At 40.0% G+C, this 22,121-nt stretch overlaps 2 protein-coding genes across 2 annotated transcripts; both read left to right on the top strand.

Annotated features, from left to right (window-relative positions):
- The first annotated feature begins 2,243 nt into the window (after nucleotides 1-2,243).
- Nucleotides 2,244-7,236, top strand: LOC120012065 (RHOMBOID-like protein 9, chloroplastic). Its single transcript, XM_038863310.1, has 8 exons — nucleotides 2,244-2,308; nucleotides 2,386-2,444; nucleotides 3,306-3,842; nucleotides 4,279-4,495; nucleotides 4,606-4,771; nucleotides 5,204-5,374; nucleotides 6,416-6,570; nucleotides 6,832-7,236. Exons 3-8 carry the CDS (start codon nucleotides 3,326-3,328, stop codon nucleotides 7,067-7,069), a joined length of 1,464 nt encoding a protein of 487 aa, XP_038719238.1. The 5' UTR covers nucleotides 2,244-2,308; nucleotides 2,386-2,444; nucleotides 3,306-3,325; the 3' UTR covers nucleotides 7,070-7,236.
- A 148-nt stretch (nucleotides 7,237-7,384) lies between these two features.
- Nucleotides 7,385-8,856, top strand: LOC120012066 (membrane protein PM19L-like). Its single transcript, XM_038863311.1, has 4 exons — nucleotides 7,385-7,768; nucleotides 7,875-8,052; nucleotides 8,137-8,185; nucleotides 8,478-8,856. The coding sequence occupies exons 1-4, from the start codon at nucleotides 7,636-7,638 to the stop codon at nucleotides 8,667-8,669; spliced, it is 552 nt and encodes a 183-aa protein (XP_038719239.1). The 5' UTR covers nucleotides 7,385-7,635; the 3' UTR covers nucleotides 8,670-8,856.
- Nucleotides 8,857-22,121: the final 13,265 nt, after the last annotated feature.

The raw sequence follows: 22,121 nt of genomic DNA, 5'->3' as shown, positions 1-22,121 counted from the left end.
TGATGAAGGATCCTTCTTTTGCCGAGTCTGAGGACTTGAGACTAGTTTCATAGTCCACAAGCTTTTCCACTAATTCTTCAAAGGATATGGGTGATTCTCTTGCACGTAAGGCAGCTTTAATCTCTTTGTATTCAACAGTAAGGCCATTGAGTGTATGGACCACCATTTCCCCGTCACTCAAATCATGGTCAATCATAGCAAGATCATCAATAATACTTTTGACTGATTGCATATACTCAGATATGCATTTTCCTTCTTGACTAACCTTGGTGAGAGAATCAATGAGACCAACCACCCGAGTGTTGGATTTGTTGGCGTAGGTAGTTTTGAGTTTGTTCCAAGCCTCCTTAGCACTTTTGCACCGAGATACTAGCGGCTCTGCTTGTCCAGATACCGCTGTTTGAATGGCAAGAACAAGCAACCGATCTTGCCGAGTCCAATTTTTGTACTCTGGGTCATCAGGTGAAGGACATGGATATGATCCATCATTGAATCGCATGAGATCATATCCGAGGAGAAGATTCGTCATCTGCGAGCTCCACATCGAATAGTTTCCACCTTTGGATAGTTTTTGAGAAATGAGAGAGTTTGTATTGAGTGAGATCACATGAGGAGAAGAGGCTGTTGAGGAGGAGTTTGGTGTGTTGGGCAGAACCGTGACTTCACCTGATTCAGTCATGGTTGAAGAATAAGTGTAGATGAGAATGGAGTCTAGGGCTCCGATACCATAAAATGACAGAGACAATTGCGTTGTGATTGATTCTCAAAAGTACAAGTATATATGTACGTGAATTGACTAAGCTAACTCAGGAAACTAATCCTAGAGATTGTTCTAGATATACACACACTTGAATGGTCAATATTACACTCTAATTGCACAGTTAATGAGAGATAGTGACAACCACAAATCAAGGAGAGAATGATGGCATCACACTTGTAGTGGGATCACGTTATTGACTACACTTGTAGTGGGATCATGTTATTGACTTATCATTTACATCGTTAAATCGGTTGATTCGGTGTGCCTGGCTGATAACATTGATTTGGGATTGATGCCCTAGTTTGCTTTCCCTAATTACATTTTCAGTTTCTCATTTCTTCAAATTTAACACCCAGTGACATAAAAAGCAAGAGAATAATCATTACCAACAATAAATTGATGGACTAGCGATTGCATTTACCACTAAAAGAGGTGGCTTAGTTGGTCTTCGGTATGGTTTTGATGTGCACATATTCGATTACAACCATGGGAACCTTCAATCAAATTTGGGAAAATGAAATAAAAAAGAAAGTAATTGTTATAGGGATTGGGGTTAGGACTAGTGTCCTACAGCTGTTGGACCATTTTACTGGACCATAAAAATTCTAAAAATTTTGAAAAAAATCATAAATTTGTAGTATTTATCATGATAAATCCAACAATATATTTTTTTTACTTGAAACAAAAGTCAAATTCATCACAATCGAAAATTGATTGTTTTGAGTTTATATCCGACAGTCTAAAATTGTCATGCATTTTTCATTTTGAATTTGAATTTTTGTTTTTGAACAAAACATATACAATTGAATTACTAATGCTAAATACCACACATTTATATTTTTTGCAAAATTTTCCAAAAATTTAAGGTGCATCAAATGGTACACCGGTTGGAGGACTATTGCAAGATACACTAGTCCTAACCAACGAGAGTTGATTTCGTTGGCAATTGGTTGTGTTAGACATATATGTGTTCAAGGTTCGATTTCAATTACAAACATAATTCTCTATGGCATTTCTAAAAAAAAAAAAGATACACCGGTCATCCCTCATATCCATGTTATAGACCCCAAAATATGACTCATTTTACTCCAAATCTATGTAGCATGAGAGATAGTGCTTGATTATAAACACAAAGTAGCACACATTTAATATTCAACATTCGGAGATAGAATGAGCGTCATATTTCGGAAGTATCAAGCATTATTCATAACATCTCCTTGAGCCCCATCTCAATCAATAAATCGTCTGGATGGCATGCCTTTCCATATTTATGGCCACAAGTTGCTCAATTAAAGAATTTCTTTCCATATCTAGAAATTGGTCAATTACTTTGTAATTTGTGAGATTTCCTATAAATACCATACACATATATAAATGGAAATCTAAAAGATCTTTTTATATACATAGTATAACCAGAAGTATTATTTTATCCAGTCTAGTCTAGTGGGCCCACCAAAATCTCTATGGTGACAAATCATATGCCATGGTAGTGTGTTGGAGTCAATCAGCTGCAGCCTTGGCAACATGTTAATGGCCAGCAGAGATAAGGTAGGATTTTATGACACTTGATATTCCAATTTCGTTTGTAAGATTCCTCCTAACACAAATATATCTGTCATACGCAGGCTTTCAGTTATGGAAATGTACTAGGAACCTCTGCCATATCTGGAACTTGATCTCCCAGGTGCGTTTAATACCCACCATTCATGGCGTATATAGTTTAGCTTTCCCTTTCTGTTTCTGGGTTTTGTCTTTTTCGGTTGATTTCTGCATTGGGAAGAGCTAATAAAAGGATATATGAACGTCAAATAAACTCAATAGTTATCAGATACATGGTGGAGTAGAGATTTTACTTGCAGAAAACAACCCCCGGGTCACCCTCTTTTCGCAAAAGAAATAGCGGATTTGAAAGCTTTCCTAATGCTTTTGTTGATTTGGGTCTCTTTCTCATTGAAGTTTGCTCTCTTATAAATTTATAATAGAGATTAATCGTTCAAGTTTAGGTTAAAGCAATGGATCTGAAAATAGCATGCTGATTGAGATATTTGTTGTCAACGCCTCAGTGTTTGTATATCAATAACATACAGAGCTATCCTGATTCCTTCATTGATTCTTTCTCTCCTATCTTTAATTCTTTGTATCTTTCCAAATATCAAGCCGGGTGTGAATAGTGACTACTCCGCATCTTTACCCAATCGGAGATTTTCAAAATAGTGCCAAAGTGATATGTAGTTTTGCTGCACTTCTGCCCTCTTATTGTTTTTCTTTTTTGAATCCAATTTGTTGTCCAGGATGATATGTTGTTCTTAGATATGGATTAGCCAATTGCTTCAGTCATTGATTGACATCGCGTTGGCTTTGGTCTGCATTTGATATGGTTGAAATAGAATTATGATTGGACAGATTTCTCGATCACATGAGTTTTTCTTTCAAAATTATTGTGAGTCCATTCGTATTTTTTTTGCGTGGTTACTTTTAGTATGCCATTTGCTTCCATTACTGAAGATCATAATGATCTCAACTTTCTGTTACACTGGTTTTTCAGGCCTTATTGACTGTAGTCCAATGTGCAACAGGATGCCTCACAAAGATTATATTCTTCCAACTCAGAATGTAATAACTTTGTCTGAGGGGCCTCGTTTCTTCCCTTCCAGCAAGCCAGTACGCAAATGGAATGTCTTATACCCTAAGGCCAATCATCTGACAAGATCAAAGATAAGAAAGTCAAACGATTTTAAAGTCGTGACTCACAAGAGAGGTTCTTCACATTTTTTGATTACGAAAAAAGCATTTTCTCGATTGCGGTTGTTTCATGTGGAAAGCCATCAACAGTACTTTTCAGAACATGCTTCAGAAACAGAAAATTTTCCTACTGTTTGGTGTGCATCAGATTCGGGATGTGATAAGAAGGAACTAAGAACTTTAAATTCTTATTTTGGAAAACTCCTAGATGATGCAAATCAGACTTCTTCAGGTTCCAATAACAATGTGACAGAGTTACATGGACAAGCCGGTCAGACCAATTCAAAGAATAGGCTAGAATCTTTAAATGCTTACCTTGGCAAACTCAACAGTGCTGAAGGTAAAATAATGTTTTTAAGAGAATCATATTGTTACCTTCTTGATGTGCAAGGTGGTTATCAAGAAAAGCATAAATTTTCCACTTTGTTTTGTAACTGTCAACTCATTTCTTCTCATTTTTTCGAGGATTTGATGCCCTCTTTGTTTGTTCAATCCATTTTGGTTATCGAAATAAGCACATTTGGATACCAATCTGGAGCCAGGAGAAAAAGGTTAATTAGTGATGGCCAAATTGCTTTGCCGAAGGAGAAAAACAAATAAGAACCTACGGTTCTAGTTGAAAATGATATTTATAAAGGGGATGCATTTTTGTCATTACCCTTTGACTAACATGCCAATGTAGTTTTGATATTGGGACATTCTTTCTTTTTCCCCTTCGTACACTGCAACTACTTGTTCTGACCAAAACATTTGATGGAACTTCTTTGTATTTTCAGCTGCCAGATCGGAAAATGATGTACCATCAGCTCATATTGACCAAACTTCTGAACAGAGTCTAGCAGAAAAAACACTCCTGGCAAGCAACAACCTTAAAAGAGGTGACAAGGGGGAGCTGAAGTTTTTGAAGGAGCTGAGAAGTGGGGATGGTGAGAAGGGTTTTAGGAAGTCTAAAGCTTTGCAGCATTATGATGAAACCTCTGATCTATACTTGATGTAACTCACTTGCCATTCTGAATTGCAAATTGTTTGAATTATCTTGTCATAGTGGGTGCTTGGTGATAATACAATCTCTAATGCATATTTTCCTTTTGTTTTGGACGCAGAAGCATATTGGCTTCCATAAACATTGCAGTTTTTCTGTTTGAATTAGCCAGCCCGATTGGCAATGCTGAATTTGAGCTCTACTCTCTCCCTTTATTATATGGAGCAAAGATAAATGATTTGATATTGGTTGGAGAATGGTGGAGGCTAGTAACACCAATGTTTCTGGTACAAGATTGATAAATGGGTCTGTCTTCCCATTCTGTTGTTTCATCATATTTCTCTATTGATGATGCTTTGGTTTTAGTCTAAAAAAAAGAGTATGAACTATGAACTAGTTACATCTGATATTCTTTCAGAATGTTAATCATCTTCTAATGCGTAATTCTGCAAACATGCTATTGAATTTGTGGCTTAATATGAATCATGAAATTGTTTTGATGAAGTTGCAGATCACGTATGACAAAAGTAAGATGTGCTGTAATCGAGAAGTTCGTTAACAATGTCTAAGAATTTGATTTACTGATTCAATTTTCTCATACATGATATGGCTGATTTATTACATCCCAAATAATTTGAAGCATCTACTCCCTTGGCTGACACTAATTCAGCTATGAAGTTTGGAAAGCACTAACTCTTTTACATGTATGGTTTGTGCAGCACTCGGGGTTTTTTCACGTGGCTCTTGGTTGCTGGTCTCTGGTTACATTTGGGCCTCAAATTTGCCGAAATTATGGTTCATTTACATTTTTACTGATATACATTCTTGGAGGAATTTCTGGAAACTTGACAAGCTTTCTACATACACCAGAACCAACAGTTGGAGGAACAGTGAGTATCATTCCATCTCTGCTTCAATACTTTTCCGATTTCATAGTTTTGCAACTTTTTTAGATTTCGATTATTCTCCCAGTTTCCCTCATATAGAAATCATGTAAGGGCTTTTTTTTTCTTCACCAAGATTGATTTTCTAATCAACAGCATTCATGCTTACTTCAAGTTTGAACTATGGTACCACATACAGATGAAACTTCATTTCTTCGTATCCATAAAATCATTTTATTTTTCTTGAAGAATGATAAGTGGAAGCTAGGTAAAAATTTATAGAAAATTCAGAATTTCACAATTGAGAAATTTTATACACAGCGATTGCACCCAATCTGCCGTTTTGTGGCTCTATATTACCTGGCTGGTTTTTCAACTTTTTCTTGGCCCATAGCTTCTCGATTTTCATATGGACAGGAGCTGAGTATCATGTTTCACCCTAATCAATGTGTGCCATTAATGAGTGCCACTCCGGGGTGTAACTAATTTTCACATGCATATCAAAATACAAATCTGCAATATTGCTTGAGATGCGGCAATACTTTTTTGTTCTCTTCGAGTGACTTTTATGAGCACGGATTAACAAAAACTGCACTGCATTCTAAAAATTAACATTTATCCCTTCCTTTAATATCATATATTAATTAAAAGAAAGTCAAATTTAAAGATTCGCCTCAGGGATGAAAACATAAGGCTTCATCATGAGATTTTATCTACCATGGCTTATGAGAGTGGAACAGCCAACTCAGAACCTATTTTGAATCTATCATGGGAACAAGCAAGGGGAAAATTCCGAATTTTATCTTTGATGTGCTAAAACTTGGTGTCATTTGCCTTATAGACATAGAAAGTATTGCTTGAGACTCTATACTCCCCTCTCTATTGTATCTCTGACTGATTTAGTATAGCATGTTCTGCATGAAGTGTTACAAAAACTGCATAGCTCATTTATTCTCGAGGTAATAAGTTGAGGTTATTCTCTTGTAGTTTTTATTGTAAATTATGCTGTATGAGCTTTCTTAATTTAAACCAACACCATGCTTGTAGGGACCAGTATTTGGGATAATTGGAGCTTGGCTCGTTTTCCAAATGCAAAACAAATTTGTAACTGCCAAGGATGTTGCAGATAGTATGTTTCAGAAGGCAATAATTACAACAGGTCTTAGCTTCATATTAAGCCACTTTGGTCCAATCGATGACTGGTAAGTTTTATGCTTTGTGTAACAACAAAGTAGAGGAAACAGTCCTGCGGTCATCTATTTTTTATGATATGGAGTTTGAACACAAAAACTTCTTTTCCCAGTTGGAGCAGTCACCAAGTACCTAAATTTACAAAAGAAATTTAAACTGATGCAGACTAGACCTTTTTTTCCAGTGGGATGAACCAAGTACATATACATTCATCGTATATGAATTTCTCATCAATGGTGGATACTTATCACTTTTACTGGGTAATGTTGCAGGACACATCTTGGAGCTGTAATTACAGGTATAGTTTATGCCTTCTTCACATGCCCAACCCTACAACTCGATGATACATCTTCAAGAACAGGTCAAGAGGAAGGAATTACTGTGGTCAGACGATACGCTGATCCATGCAAATCTCTATTTTTATTTGCTATATTTGTTCTTGTTTTAAGCTCTTTACCTTTTGTCATTGAAGCTCCTATCTACAAAATAGTGCTTGAGAGCTTAGAATAGATATGCATATAGGATGTAAGATACTAGGTTTCAGTGTTCAAACTCAGCCGGCATGCCTGCAGATGACCTGAGTTTGAAACGTACTTAAATCTGTGTAAATACTGGATTTCATGTTGTACACAAGCTTGAGTGCAGTCTTGATACAATAAAGAGAACTTTAGTGTGAACTTGTTCCTGTGACTCAGTATCTGGCACACACTTTGTTCTTCCTTCTCCCAGAGTGGGTAGGATCCAAGCATTGACTGTGACTTTGTGAGAGCCCCAAATATAGATAGATGACCTCCATTCACCCCAACAAAAGACAAAAAAAACAACCCCATTTATTGTCTTTGTCCATTAGTTTAGTCAGCAACTGCAAATTTGTAGAGAAAATGTAAAGAGGTGCAACAATAGAAGATAAAACTGACCTCAGAGACAGCCAGAAATGTCAATGTGCTTTCTTGAATCGAATGGGTCCAAATTGAGGAAATTATCCAGAAGGCACTGTACCCTTCAACAAACACACACCCCCTTGTCTTTTGCTTCTCTCAGTGTAGATTGAAGTGATTATTGAGTGAATTCTAGTAATGGCGGTTGGAAGAGATGGTAGGGACTTTATGGGTCTTCTTTTAGCAGTGAACTTGGTGGTTTATCTCATCATTGTTGTACTAGCTGGATGTTCTCTTGACATATACATCGACGTTGAACAGAATAACCCACGTATGTCTCTCTTCTCTGGTTCAATTCCTTGTTCTGGCTTTTGTTAATATTACTTCTTCTTTGGCTTTCAAAATGTGTAAAGATTGAAAGCCTGTTTTGTGCACAGATCTGGGTGTTAATCCAACAACAACCTTTGTATTGATGTTTGGGTTAATAGCTGGAGTGATTGGGGCTTGCTCAGTGATAACTGGGATCATGCATTTTTATGCTTGGGGAAGTGGGAGTTTGGCTGAAGCATCTTCTTTGGGAAACATTTCTTGGGCTCTTATTGCTCTAGCTTTTGGGTATTACATCCAATCCTAACTTCATATACACAGCAGTATTATATGAGAATTTCTTACTTGGGACATGATTAACTGTTGATGCAGACTTGGGTGCAAGGAGATCATATTAGGAGGGCATAGAGGAAAGCCACTGGTAATAATTTTTTGAATCTCATGGAAGCCTTGAATTACCTTCCGAAAATGATGAAAATCTCAGCAATTGATATCTCAGTTATCCTAACTACCTGCTGAGTCGTACGACTCAGGAGCTGGGATAACTAAGATAACTAGGATACCAACTGTTGGGATGGGATCCCTATTATAAAGTAGCTAATTAGATGTTCTCAAAATCTTTGTATCTATTTGAGATTCTTATTCGTTCAATTTCTGGCTTAACAACCAAGTATGGTAGTTGATTAAACAGGACATTGTGACTTGATTTGCAGCAAGTATTAGAAGCATTGATCGTAATAGCAATGGTGAGTCAACTGCTATACATAGGGGTGCTTCATGCTGGAATGTTCTACAGCAGATACAGGCCGTATTACCGGAGTTACAGCAGCAACTACCGTGGCCGCGGTGGTGGCACAGACACAACCCATGAACCTCAAACGACTGATACTCAGACCATAGCCTAAAAGAGAGTCGTCCTGTACATTTATGCTTTGGTTTGTGGTTGCAGAATCTGCTGATGGAGCCAGATAATGGTTTGTGTAATTTGTTTTCAAGCACACTTTTGTATGGATTTCATGTAGGTGAAGAAACACACTATATGCATCTGTTCATATATCACATAAATAAAACCTTAATAAATAAATTAGTCTACATTTTGAGTCAAAACCAGCGCTGCTGGCCAACCTCATTGGGTACATGATACTTTGGCTAGCCAGAAAAAAACTTATTTCAAATTGCAAGAATAGCTCATCCCATTATGATGCTAATTGAAACTTTCCAGTTGAAAACACCAAGCACAGAACAAGGGAAGCAGAATTAAAGACATTAATGTCTGGTGGCTCACTATTCCATTTATGTCTGGAATTCAATTCCATTCGACTCCCATACAAATAGTATATAATACATGTTAAATATACGTACAGAAAACATTCGTCCATCTAGTGTCAAAGCGACCAAATGAGTCCCATCTCGAGACACCTGGATTTGAAATAAAATCAATCATATGTTAAAAGGGTTAGAAGCGAGCCAATGCAAGATGTTTAACCAGGTTTCCATCTATTTTAGTTGCAGGAGTAAACTAAGATACAAGCCAAAAACTACTTGGCAACACCACTATTTACAGGAGACCACAATTACATAATCAGTTCACAAATCAAAGCATTCCTGTATGTTTTTATACAAGGTGGACTCAACTTCAATGAGAAATTCAAGAAGAAGAAGGAAAAAAGATAGTAGTATTTTTATTAATTGTAATTCATCAGGTGACAACGGCTACTGAGTACCGAGCCAAACAAATAGACATGTATTTGAAGTTACTGTTTCTCAACTGTTAGTTGAGATGATTGAAAATAATAATAAAAGTTTGAATTAAGTTGACTGGCTAAAAGAACACTTGGACTTAGCCTAAGTAAAAAAGACAGATTGCAGCAGCTCCTCTCTTCTTTACATATATGCCCCTAAAGTCATCAGGTGCTGCGCTTGTGCACCTAGCGCCTGATGACAGACGCACGCCTAGGCGTTGCCTTTGCAAGATCATTGCCTTGCTCTTGGTCCAGGCGCAGAGGGTGCACCTAGGCGAGCGCTTTTTGCTTCCCACAGGCCTTAGAGTTTATCTGACAAGGGGACAATAGTTTCCATAAGTGGTGTGTCAAATAACACTTGCTGGCTAAAATAATGGGCTGTAAGCAGTTAGTGCCCACATTAAAAGTATGCATAGCTCTCCATCATCAGTCAACGCAGTTGAATGCCATCCTCCAGCAGCAATATCGACATAGAAGTCCATAAAACAAAAAAATGCCTCAGGGACATGAACTAGTAGTAGAAGTATATTTCTTATGCTATAGCCATCAAAACACAAAGCAACCACCAGAGCATCACCAATCTAACCATACTTCAGTAACCAAAATTAAAGATCAGCAAAATTTGAAATAGAGCCCAAAAGGAGTTCATGCCATAAATTCCAGACCAATAAAACAGGAGGACATATATATAGAACCAAAAAAGTTTGATCCACAGCAAAGTGAGCAAAAACCCCATGGATCGGATCAAAATAACAGTTATGACATCCTAACGCACAGATAAGTGACAAAAACCTTCTCATCCCCTTTCCTGACCTGCCTAAAACCATTCTTCAATTATTTCAGGTGCACCCGAAAGGCAATATGGTCTCAAGTCTTCAAAGAAATTTACCAAATGCAGCTTAAATCCCTATATGGTTTGTCACATTGAAAAAAAAGAGTGCAGTAGTCAAGGCAAGGTACAATAAATGAACCAACCGCATTCAGTTCCAGATTCAGCAGACAAAATTTGGTCGCACTTGTCCAGTTTTACTTTAGATCATATTGTTTTGACTTTCTGAGAACAGATTACCTTAACTTGTTCTTGAAACACAGAAGCTAACCAAACAAGGAGTCACCCCCCACCAACCCAAAAAAATTATATACATAAAATTGTATTGTAAATCACTTACTATAATAGCATAGAAAGCAATTCCAACTAATCAATACAGAAAGAAAAGAGAGTAAAGAGTTTGTGAGAAACTATTTTCATTGATTTAGTATGAACACTTGATACAACATATATAGCTACAGACTCTGCTGTACAGAGAACAGAGAAGGACAGTACGTAGACGGTAGGTTACAGAGAGATCCGTTGAGAGTAACGGATAGAAATTTGAGTGTACATGTTATACTATTGGGCTTAGGTACATTTGCCAGGCTTGGGCTTTGTTGAAATGGGCTTCAGACTTTGATTAGTCTCTTTACCTTCCCGCAAAATTGGTGGCCCATCAAGGACACCTATTTTGGTGCGAAGACGGAGAAAGGAGGGCTTCAACATGGATTTTGTTAGCAAATCTGCGAGCTGATCAGAGGTGTGAATTTTATGAACGGCAATGGTTCCATTGTTGACCAGAGCACGGACAAAGTGGAGATCTACAGCAATGTGTTTCATGCGGGAATGCAAGACAGGATTTAGACTTCAGTTTGCTGCTCCCTGATTGTCACATCTGATGGTGGGAGAGTAAGTAACAGGCCAGTGGAGGTCCCTAAGCAGATGTTGGATCCATACAACTTCTGAGGCAGTAGAGGCAAGAGCACGATATTCAGCTTCGGTAGAGGATCGGGCGATGGCACGCTGCTTTTGGGAACGCCAAGAAATTGGAGTTGAACCAAGGAAGACAATGTAAGCAGAGGTTGATGATCGATTATCTGGATTGCCAGCCCAATCGGAGTCGGTGTAGGCATGAAGGATAGGCGAAGAAGCTTTGATAGTAATGCCATAGGTGAAGGTTCCTTTCAAATAGCGGAGAACCCTTTTGAGAAGCGTGAAATGGACATCTGTTGGCCTGTTCATGAATTGAGCTAATCGGTTAACGGCAAAACATACGTCAGGTCTTGTAAGGCTTAGATATTGAAGGCGTCCAACGGCTTGACGATACAAAGTAGGGTTAGAGAGAGGGATGCCGTCAGTAGCGGTGGTAGTAAAATGGGCAGGTAGTGGAGTTTTGACTGGTTTGGCCCCTTCCATATCAGTTCGTTCAAGAAGATCACGAATATACTTTCGCTGAGAGAGAAACAGTCCACTAGAGGTACGAATGACTTCGACACCAAGGAAATAAGAGAGATCACCGAGATCCTTGATGGAAAAAGTCAACGCCAAGGCAGCAGTGATCCTATGGAGAAGAAGAGTACTAGAGCTGGTTAGAATAAGATCATCAACATACACTAAAATGTACATAAGATGAGTGTGCTCTTTGAGAACAAAAAGGGAGGTGTCTGCCAAAGAGTTTTTCAACCCCAATCCGAGCAAGCTGTTGCGAAGAGCTGTATACCAAGCCCGGGGGGCTTGCTTAAGGCCATAAATGGATTTGTGCAGTTTGCACATGTGGGTTGGGTGTTGAGGATCTTCGAACCCTTTTGGTTGACGCATAAAGACAGTTTCAGTGAGAGTTCCATGGAGGAATGCATTGTTGACATCCAAATGCTGGAGAGGCCACCGTTGAGAAACTGCAAGAGAGAGCACAGTACGAACAGTAGTAGGCTTAATTACTGGACTAAATGTATTGCTATAATCAATGCCAGGCCTTTGTGTGTAGCCTTGGGCTACTAAACGAGCTTTGTGTCTAGCAATCGTCCCATTTGGGTTATATTTAGTACGAAATATCCATTTAGACCCAATAGGCTTGATATGTGGTTTTGCAGGTACAAGAGTCCAGGTTTTGTGTTGCATGAGAGCATCATATTCTGCTTGCATAGCTGCCTTCCAACAAGGCTGTTGTAAAGCTATGGCTACAGAACGTGGTTCAAGAGACACAGGTAAGGAGTGGGTGGTTGCAAGATTAAGAGATTTAGGTTTGTATATATTGTTCATGGAACGGGTTCGCATAGAGTGGGATCGAGGAGGTGGGTTAGGTGATGGAGGAGGTTCAGCTGTAATTGGTGGGGACGAGAGTGATGGAGTGGGAAGAGGTGAGGGACACACATCTGGAGAGTTAGAGAGGAAATTGAGGACTTGGAGGACACGGGACTGAAGAGAGAGTGGAGTGGTGGGGTTGAAGTGTAACTAGGGGAGCATTAATTGAAGTAGGAGCTGGGACACTAGGAATAGGATGAAAAGTAGAAGGTGGAGACTCAGAAAAGCCAGGAAGATGTGACTCATTGAAAACAACATGTCGGGACATATAGAGCCTTTTGGTGAGAGGGTCAAAGCACTTGTAAGCACTCTGTGAGTTGGAGTAACCAAGAAATAAGCATTGCTTGGATCTAGGTTCTAGCTTGTGCTTGGTATACGGCCGTTGTTGGGTCTAAATTAACCTTACTAGCAAGTGTACTAGTCGGCGACTACAGCACAATGATAAGCAAGGGTCGAATCCACAGGGACGGTGTTATGTTTAATCCAAATGTCTATTTGTATGTATATATGGACAATGCAATCAAAAGTAAAATTCAACTCAAGATTGTTTGGTTTGGTAATTAAACTAAAACAAGCAAAGAGCAAAGTGTTTTTGGTATTTTCTTAGAATTAGGATGCAACTAATGCAAATGAGATGATTTAACAAATATGAGATGAACACCAAGGCTTCGGAATCCCCCTTGGAAAATGACTTGGAATGACATAAATTCACACACATATTTGCTAATTCGGGCATAACGAATCCGTACCTAAGTCGGTTTTAGCGCACTTAAGTCAAATCTCCCTAAAATCGATTACTAGCCATCTTATTGGTCTAGGTCGGATATTCCTAAATACATTCTAGCCATCCTATTGGTCTAAACATGCATAGGAATTCATGAAGTTCTATGGAGATTAGGATTCATACAAATTGTCACCTAATTAAAGGGAGAAACATTCATAATCAAGTGTTTCAAGAAGCATAATCTACTTGACATATTATTGTCTAAGCAAATTCTCCAAACAATTTCATCCAAAAAACCTAGGTGTTGGCCAAACACCACAAGCATGAAGAAATTGCAATCAAACATAGAAACACAAGATTTATACCCAAATCAACTCATATATATGTAAATCAAGTCATAAACAAAGTCATCAAACCCAAGGCTTCAACCTAGCCTTGGCACAAGAGATTTAGTTACACATAATGAGAGAAAAACACAAAAGGAGAGATGAGAAAATCATGAATAAACCCAATTAGTTGAGTAGATCCAAGTTGAGCTGAAGAATCTCTCCTCCTAGCTCCAAGAATCGCCTTCCCCCTCTGGTTTCGCTCCCCAGAAAATCAGTTCTAGGTTCAAAAGTCTCGTGCGGCTCGGCAAGTTCGCGAATTAAAACATCCCAAAAAACTGTCTTGTGCGCCTAGGCGCGTTGTATTCACGCCTAGGCGCACCACGCCTAGGCGCACGCCTAGGCGCTGCCTAGGCGCAATCCTAGGCGTGCACAACTTCAAATTCACGCCCCAACTCGCTGGACTGGGCGTGCACAAGTGATACTGGGCGTGCACAAATATTGCGCCTAGGCGTGGAATGATTCCAAAATCTCCATACGACGTCCGATTTGCACTATTTTAGCGTCTACGGAAAGCTTGAGATGTCTAGTTTCCAATGCCTTTTATTTCGCTTGATTCCGATAACGTGACAAAAAGTTATAAGTATTTGAACACACGAAGGTCGGTGGACATTTTCTTCAGTTCAGCCCTTTTTTCATCACTTTTCATCCAAACCGCAATCAACCTATCAAAAAATACAAATCAAAACATAAATACACTCATTATTTATTTAAATGAAGCTTAAGAGGGGGAGATTCCTACCAAAAACAATAGGTATTATCACACCTATCAAACACCCCACACTTAAACCTTACTTGTCCTCAAGTAAAACTAGATTAAGTACATGTACCACTAACATCTTAACTCACTAACGCAGGAATCGCGGTTGCATTTAGCATATGCAACAAGCCTTTAAACCCCTAGGTGTCCCTAGTGGAGGAGTTGTGTCTCCTGAGGGCTTACAAGAACGACACCCACAAACGTTTCAGTCTCAAGATATCAAACACCCCACACTTCATCCGCATGATATACTCATGGAAAATTTTCAGCCTACTCAATTAAATATTTTTTTTTTTTTTTTTTTAGATGGCATGCAGTGCTAAGAGGAAATGCATAAAAATGTGGCTTCCAAGAGTTTATACATGCTAAACATAGTCACATTCCAAGAATCCCAAGAACAACCAAACAATGATACCAAGGCACATTTATTTATATACATACTACTCTGTCTAAAGGTTTTCTCTTTTTTTTTTATCTAGAACCGTGCAATGCTCACTCCATTAAACTTTCTAGTCAACCCATGTAGCGAGTTCTCAACCAATGACTCCCAACCAGTAGGTTTAGGGCATTAGGTGACAAAGCACCCCTCGGATCAATTTCTCGAGTTGACAAGGTTTCGAAGTTAAGCAGGCCTAGTATGTTCATCATGACTGCCTCACCTTTTTACGCGAAACTCAAGTTGGTTAGACAAGAGCCCCGGTTACTCAGCAAAAACACATGAGCGGAACATGATTTTCATCATTTTCAAGCTTTTTTTTTTTTTTTTTTTTTTTTTTTTTTTTACTTGTATACAAATAACTAGTGCCAATGATATTACTGAAATGATGTTCTAGCTCAACTAAGAGAAAATCCACATTCAACACATATATCCAACCAAGTCATACCCCACTACATTTCAATGCAAGTGAATCAATTTCGTAAATAATCAAGTAGGCATCAATGATTCCTCAAGCATATAAGGGGACAAGATGGGTTCGCAACTTAAATATGAAACATAAGGGAGTCCATCCACGCACAGATTAACAGAAAATAAGAGGGCATCATCCATAGTACTTGACCTTAATAACAGCAGCATAAAATAAGACTACCCAACCACCCCACTGTTAGAACAAGCTTTGTCCTCAAAGCATAAGAGAGGAATAATCGGGACAAAATAAAATGGATGACAAGCGTAGAACAATACAACCTGCAGGGGAAACTACTGAGTGGGTCCACCAGAGGTCTTGCAGCGAACATAAGTGAGATTTTTGTCGCGCCGCATCTCCTGGAGCATGGATAGGACATCAGTAATCTGCTGACCCTGAGTCTGGAACTGCTGCTGGACATACTCAGCATGAGACTGGAAAGTGTGCTCAAGACGAGTCAGCTGGTCGCTCATCTCCTTGATCCGAGTATCATGATCAGCAGCATCGGCATCACTCGGAGCGGTATCCTCCTCCTCGTCATCCTCGTCCTCCTCCGCAAACTGCTGCACACCCGGAGCATATCGAGCTCTCCCAGCAGGGGCAGAGCGAATACGAGCTATACTAATACGCCAGTTGCTCAAATCATACGCCTCCATGGGAAGAGAGACAGACTGCAGAGTCAGAGGTAGCACCTGGAGATATGTCAGCAAGCGAGTGATGATCCGCGGCAGAAAGAGCCTCTTCACCTTGACTTTGGAGTCCTCCACGCTCCTACGGATAGCCAAAAAGGACTGAATATAATAGTGGCCAAGATCAAACCAAGTACCAGTCCAGATACAATAAAGAATCTCCAATGCCTCATCCCTCCTCTCACTCTGGTGCCCAGTTGGCCATAAGTTACCATGCACTAGCCGGTCCACAAGATACATAACCTGCGGAAGAGCAGATTTCCGAACAAATTTTCCCCGCCGACCAGTAAAATGTTGGACCATCCACTCATGATCCTCCAGCTGGGCAGAAGGAATAGGTGGCTGGAAACCACTATCAGGAGGCTGGGAAGTAGGATGTCCAATACTGGCACTAACATCAGCAGCAGAAAAAGTAATCATCCCGGAAGGCAATATAGCTTGGTAGAGGCCAGGCCCTGTTGCTTCCACGGTGCGATAGAATGCACGCACCAGGCTTGGATAGACCGGAACATCAGCAGCAGAAGAAACATCCGGGGTAGCAATGAAAGAACAAAAGTGGCGGAGCCGGCCGAAAGGCTCACTTCTTACCCCAACCTTGTTCAACAGATCAGCAGATAAATATACCTCCGGCACAAGAGTAGCAATGTCAAAGTAATCAGTGGCAGCTCCGGAAGTAGACCCCTCTGTTGCAGGAGGTGGCTGAGGTGTTGTGAACTGAGAAGTGCGCTTCTTGCGCATGGATGCCACTAGCTTTTGACGCGGCATAATTACTGCAAAAGCAATGTAAAACAATTAAGAATAGCAGGGATAATCATTAACGCAATACTGCACAGAAAGATGAAAAAGATGGTATGAGATAAGGCGAACTCACGCCTAGGCGTGAGTGATGCCTAGGCGTGAGTGAACCACGCCTAGGCGAACTCGCACTAGGCGAAGTCACGCCTAGGCGTGAGGGAACCACGCCTAGGCGTGGTCCCTTCTTCCCCAACACGCACGGTTTGCCATGGCAACCCGAGCTTCAAGCACCAAATCCCACACTTTGTACACAAAAACAGCAGATCAGGCAACCAATATGTCCTACATGACTCAGAATGAGAGAATCAACCAAGATATCCCATACTTTAGCCCTAAACTCCCAAAAATTAGGAGATGCCATTGCCAAACTTTGCAATTCTCTCACTTCAAATCTTGCTTGGAATAGAGCAAGCATAGAACGCAAAGATCACAAAAAAAAAAAGAAGTGGAAGAAACTATTACATACCTGATGCGCTTAGATTGTCGCTTAGGCGAGGATTGGAGAGGTGCGCCTAGGCACGCGGTAGAGAGAAAGCTCGGCGTGGGTATGTGACTGTGTACAGATTGTGTGGTATATAATGAAGAGTTTTTTTTTTTTTTTTTTTTTTTTTTTTTAATATAGACACGCCCAGGCGTGGATTGTCCACGCCTAGGCGTGGTGATAAATTTTTTTTTTTTTTTTTTTTTAAAATAGACACGCCCAGGCGTGGATTGGCCACGCCTAGGCGTTGTGATAAGTTGCGCCTAGGCGTGGTCTGGCTGTAACATATTGCCCAGAAATTTCAATTTTCCTGCAGCCAGATTTCAGCACATGCAAACTAACATCCACACAAAATTTTTGCCAATAAAAATAGAATGATAAAGAAGAAAAGGATACACAAAAGGATATACTGCATTGGGTTGCCTCCCAAATAGCGCTAAGTTTAATGTCTTCAGCCAGACGTGGCGGTGCTAAGATCTTCAAAGGGATGGAGGATCTTCCAAGCGTAACTTGTACTTTTCCATATCAAAAGAGGTCTCAAAATAGGGCTTGAGGCGGTGACCATTTACTTGCTGCTCAAAACTTGTGCGAGGGTCCTTGATAAATACAGAGCCATAAGGAAGAACTTTAATCACCTCATACGGACCACTCCACCTTGATCGAAGCTTTCCCGGAAAAAATCGAAGGCGAGCATTATACAGCAAGACTTTTTGACCTGGTTCAAATACCTTCCTTGAGATATGTTTATCATGAAAGAGTTTGGTCTTTTCCTTGTAGATTTTAGCATTCTCATAGGAGTCATTCCGCAGCTCATCAAGCTCATTAAGTTGGAGCTTCCTCATATTGCCAGCTTCCTGGAGATCAAAGTTCAAAACCTTGATTGCCCAGTATGCTCGATGTTGCAGCTCTACCGGTAAATGACAAGGCTTCCCAAAGACTAACCGGTAAGGAGACATGCCAATAGGAGTCTTAAAAGCAGTCCGATAAGCCCAAAGAGCATCATTAAGCTTAATACTCCAGTCCTTTCTACTAGAAGAAACCGTCTTCTCAAGAATATGTTTGATCTCCCGGTTCGATATCTCCACCTGGCCACTCGTTTGCGGGTGGTAAGGTGTAGCAACCTTGTGAGTTACCCCACATTTTTTCATCAACTTCTCAAAGTACTTGTTGCAAAAATGCGATCCACCATCACTAATAATAGCTCTTGGAGTTCCAAACCTTGCAAAGATCATATTTTTCAAGAAATGCAAAACCACACCATGATCATTGGTTTTGCACGGTAGAGCTTCAACCCATTTACTCACATAATCAACCGCCACCAAAATATATAGATTTCCATGGGAATTGGGGAATGGACCCATGAAGTCAATCCCCCACACATCAAATAGCTCAATAGTCAATATGTTGTTCAATGGCATTTGATCTCTTGCTGAAATATTCCCGGTTCGTTGGCATCGATCACACGTCAAACAGAAAGAATGAGCATCTTTGAACAGAGAGGGCCAATAAAATCCACATTGAAGTACCTTGGCAGAAGTTTTCTTCCCCCCAAAATGCCCTCCACACACATGAGAGTGGCAAAAGTGAAGAACACTTTCTTGCTCATTAACCGGAATACATCGTCTGATAATCTGATCAGGACAACATCTGAATAAATAAGGATCATCCCAATAGTAATATTTGATGGAGGAGAGAAACTTATTTTTCTCATGTGTGGTCATGCCCGGAGGTAACTTCCGGCTTACCAGATAATTAACGATATCTGCATACCAAGGAACCTCCTCGACCTCAAATAAATGCTCATCTGGAAAGGTCTCATTGAAATCCATATCTCTTTCACCGTTTTCCTTGATAGCGAGCCGAGAGAGATGATCAGCAACTACATTCTCACACCCCTTTTTATCCCGAATCTCCAAATCAAACTCTTGGAGAAGCAGTACCCAACGAATGAGCCGTGGCTTGGAGTCTTTCTTTGACAATAAATACCGCAATGCTGCATGGTCAGAGTAGACAATCACTTTAGAGCATGCTAAATATTGACGAAACTTGTCCAAGGCAAAAACAATGGCCAACAACTCTTTCTCGGTGGTGGTATAATTGACTTGAGCATCATTGAGTGTTTGGCTTGAATAATATATAACATGAGACTTCTTGTCAACTCGTTGACAAAGCACTGCTCCAATGGCAAAGTCAGAAGCATCGCACATAATTTCAAATGGCAAAGAAAAATCCGGAGGCATCATAATTGGAGCGGTAGTAAGTTTCTCTTTCAACAAATTGAATGCCCTCATACAAGCTTCATCGAATAGAAAAACTGCATCTTTGGCCAAAAGGTTGCATAAAGGCCTAGCAATTTTAGAAAAATCTTGAATGAACCTCCTATAGAACCCTGCATGTCCCAGAAAAGAACGAATTCCTTTCACATTAATCGGAGGAGGAAGCTTCGATATAAGCTCAATCTTTGCCGGATCAACTTCAATCCCATTTTTGGAGATAATATGCCCCAACACATTTCCTCGTTGCACCATAAAGTGGCATTTTTCCCAATTTAGCACCAAATTGGTTTCTTCACATCTCCTCAACACAATAGATAGATTTTGAAGGCAATTGTCAAAACTTGACCCAAAGACAGAAAAATCATCCATAAATATCTCAATAAAACGCTCCACCATGTCAGAGAAGATGCTTATCATGCAACGCTGAAATGTTGCAGGAGCATTGCATAAGCCAAAAGGCATCCGACGGTAAGCAAATGTTCCAAATGGACAAGTGAAAGTAGTCTTGTCTTGATCTTCGGGAGCAATGGCAATTTGGTTATAACCAGAATAACCATCCAGGAAGCAATAATACTCATGCCCTGCCAGTCTCTCAAGCATCAGATCAATAAAAGGTAATGGGAAGTGATCTTTTCGGGTAGCTAAATTCAGTTTCCGATAATCAATACAAACTCGCCATCCCGTGACCTTCCGAGTAGGAATAAGCACATTGTTCTCATTAGCTTCGATAGTAATCCCAGATTTCTTCGGCACAAGATGGACTGGACTCACCCATTTGGAATCAGAAATAGGATAAATAACGCCAACATCCAAGAGCTTCAAAATCTCACTCCGGACAACTTCTTTCATGTTTGGATTTAATCTTCTTTGTCCCTCTCTAGTGGCTTTAGTTCCGTCCTCCATCAAAATGCGATGCATGCACACAGAGGGGCTAATGCCACGAATATCCGCAATGGTCCACCCAATTGCACTCTTGTATTCCCTGAGAACACGGAGCAATTTCTCTTCTTCCAAGAGAGAAAGATTAGAAGAAATAATAACAGGAAGAGTTTTAGAGTTACCTAAGAATGCATATCGCAAATGTGCGGGCAAAGGCTTCAACTCTAGCTCTGGCGGACTCACTATAGATGGTACTAGCTTCTCAAGATTTGGAGAGTCCCTCAAATTTTCAAAGGTCGGACGCCACTTGTGTTGATAACTAGGAGAAGCCTCAAACATGTTTACAACTTCTTGAGTATCATTGTCCAGAGTCCTCTCAATATCTCCCACTAGAAAAGCTTCCAAAGCAATGGTTTTATCATTTCTATGCAGCTCCATGTCGACTCTTCTATCCACCACATCCACCGAAAAACAAGTCTTTGAATCATTAGAATGTCTCATGGCCTCAAAGAGCCGAAACTGAATAGTTTTATCAAAAACTGTCATAGTGAGAACTCCCATCTTGACATCAATGATGGTGTTGGTGGTTGCCATAAAACCGCGGCCTAGAATGATTGGTACATCTTTTCCCGGATTAGGTTCACCCTCCATATCAAGCACTAGAAAATCCACCGGAATAACAAACTCTCCCACCTTCACTAGAACATCTTCAACTAGCCCAAAAGGATGCACTAAAGAGCGATCCGCTAATTGGAGAGTGACTGATGTTGGTTTCAACTCACCGATCTTCAATGTAGTGTAAACAGAATAAGGCATGATATTCACACTCGCACCAAGATCCATCAAGGCTTTTTCAATTTCTTTCTCTCCAATAATACAAGGAATGGTAAAGCTACCCGGATCTTTTAATTTGGGTGGGAGCTTCTTTTGTAAAATAGCACTTGTCTCTTCGGAGAGAAATACTTCTTCATGATCACCAATCTTTCTTTTGTTAGTGCACAACTCCTTCAAAAATTTTGCATATGCGGGAATAGACTTAATTGCCTCAATAAGTGGAATATTAATCTCTACTTTCTTCAAAACTTCAAAAATGTCCCGATTATACTTGTGTTTTTTAGCCGGTGCAAGACGAGATGGAAAAGGCACTGTTGGAATAACCTCTTCTTCCGGCTTTTCCTTCTCAACATGAGGTGTGGTGGGAGCACTCGGTACCACCACTGTAGGTTCATCATGACTCTCACCATCAAGCCCTTTATATTCAATCTTGTTGTCCACCTTTTTCCCACTTCGCAAGACAGTAATAGCATTAGCATCTTCATGCTGTTTAGGATTTACCTCAGGTTGACTTGGAAGCTTTCCCGGTTGTCTTTCACTCAAAGCCTGAGCAAGTTGTCCTACTTGCATTTCAAGCTTTGCGATGGACTGAGTATTGCTGGAAACAGTTTGTTGCAACTGAGTCATTGAATTGCTCATCTCTGCTTGGGAATGCTGCATTGTGACTTGTGATTGAGCAAGTTGGGTGATAAGGTCCTCCATAGCAGACTTCTTTGCATCTTGAGAAGGTGGTCCTTGTCGTGGAGCTTGCCAAGGTCTGGGCCCTTGATTGAA

The sequence above is a fragment of the Tripterygium wilfordii genome, chromosome 13 (genome assembly GCF_013401445.1).
Source record: "Tripterygium wilfordii isolate XIE 37 chromosome 13, ASM1340144v1, whole genome shotgun sequence".
Classification (NCBI taxonomy): Eukaryota; Viridiplantae; Streptophyta; class Magnoliopsida; order Celastrales; family Celastraceae; genus Tripterygium; species Tripterygium wilfordii.
Note: the sequence above shows the minus strand (reverse complement) of the source record. Positions and strands in the feature narration are given on the sequence as shown.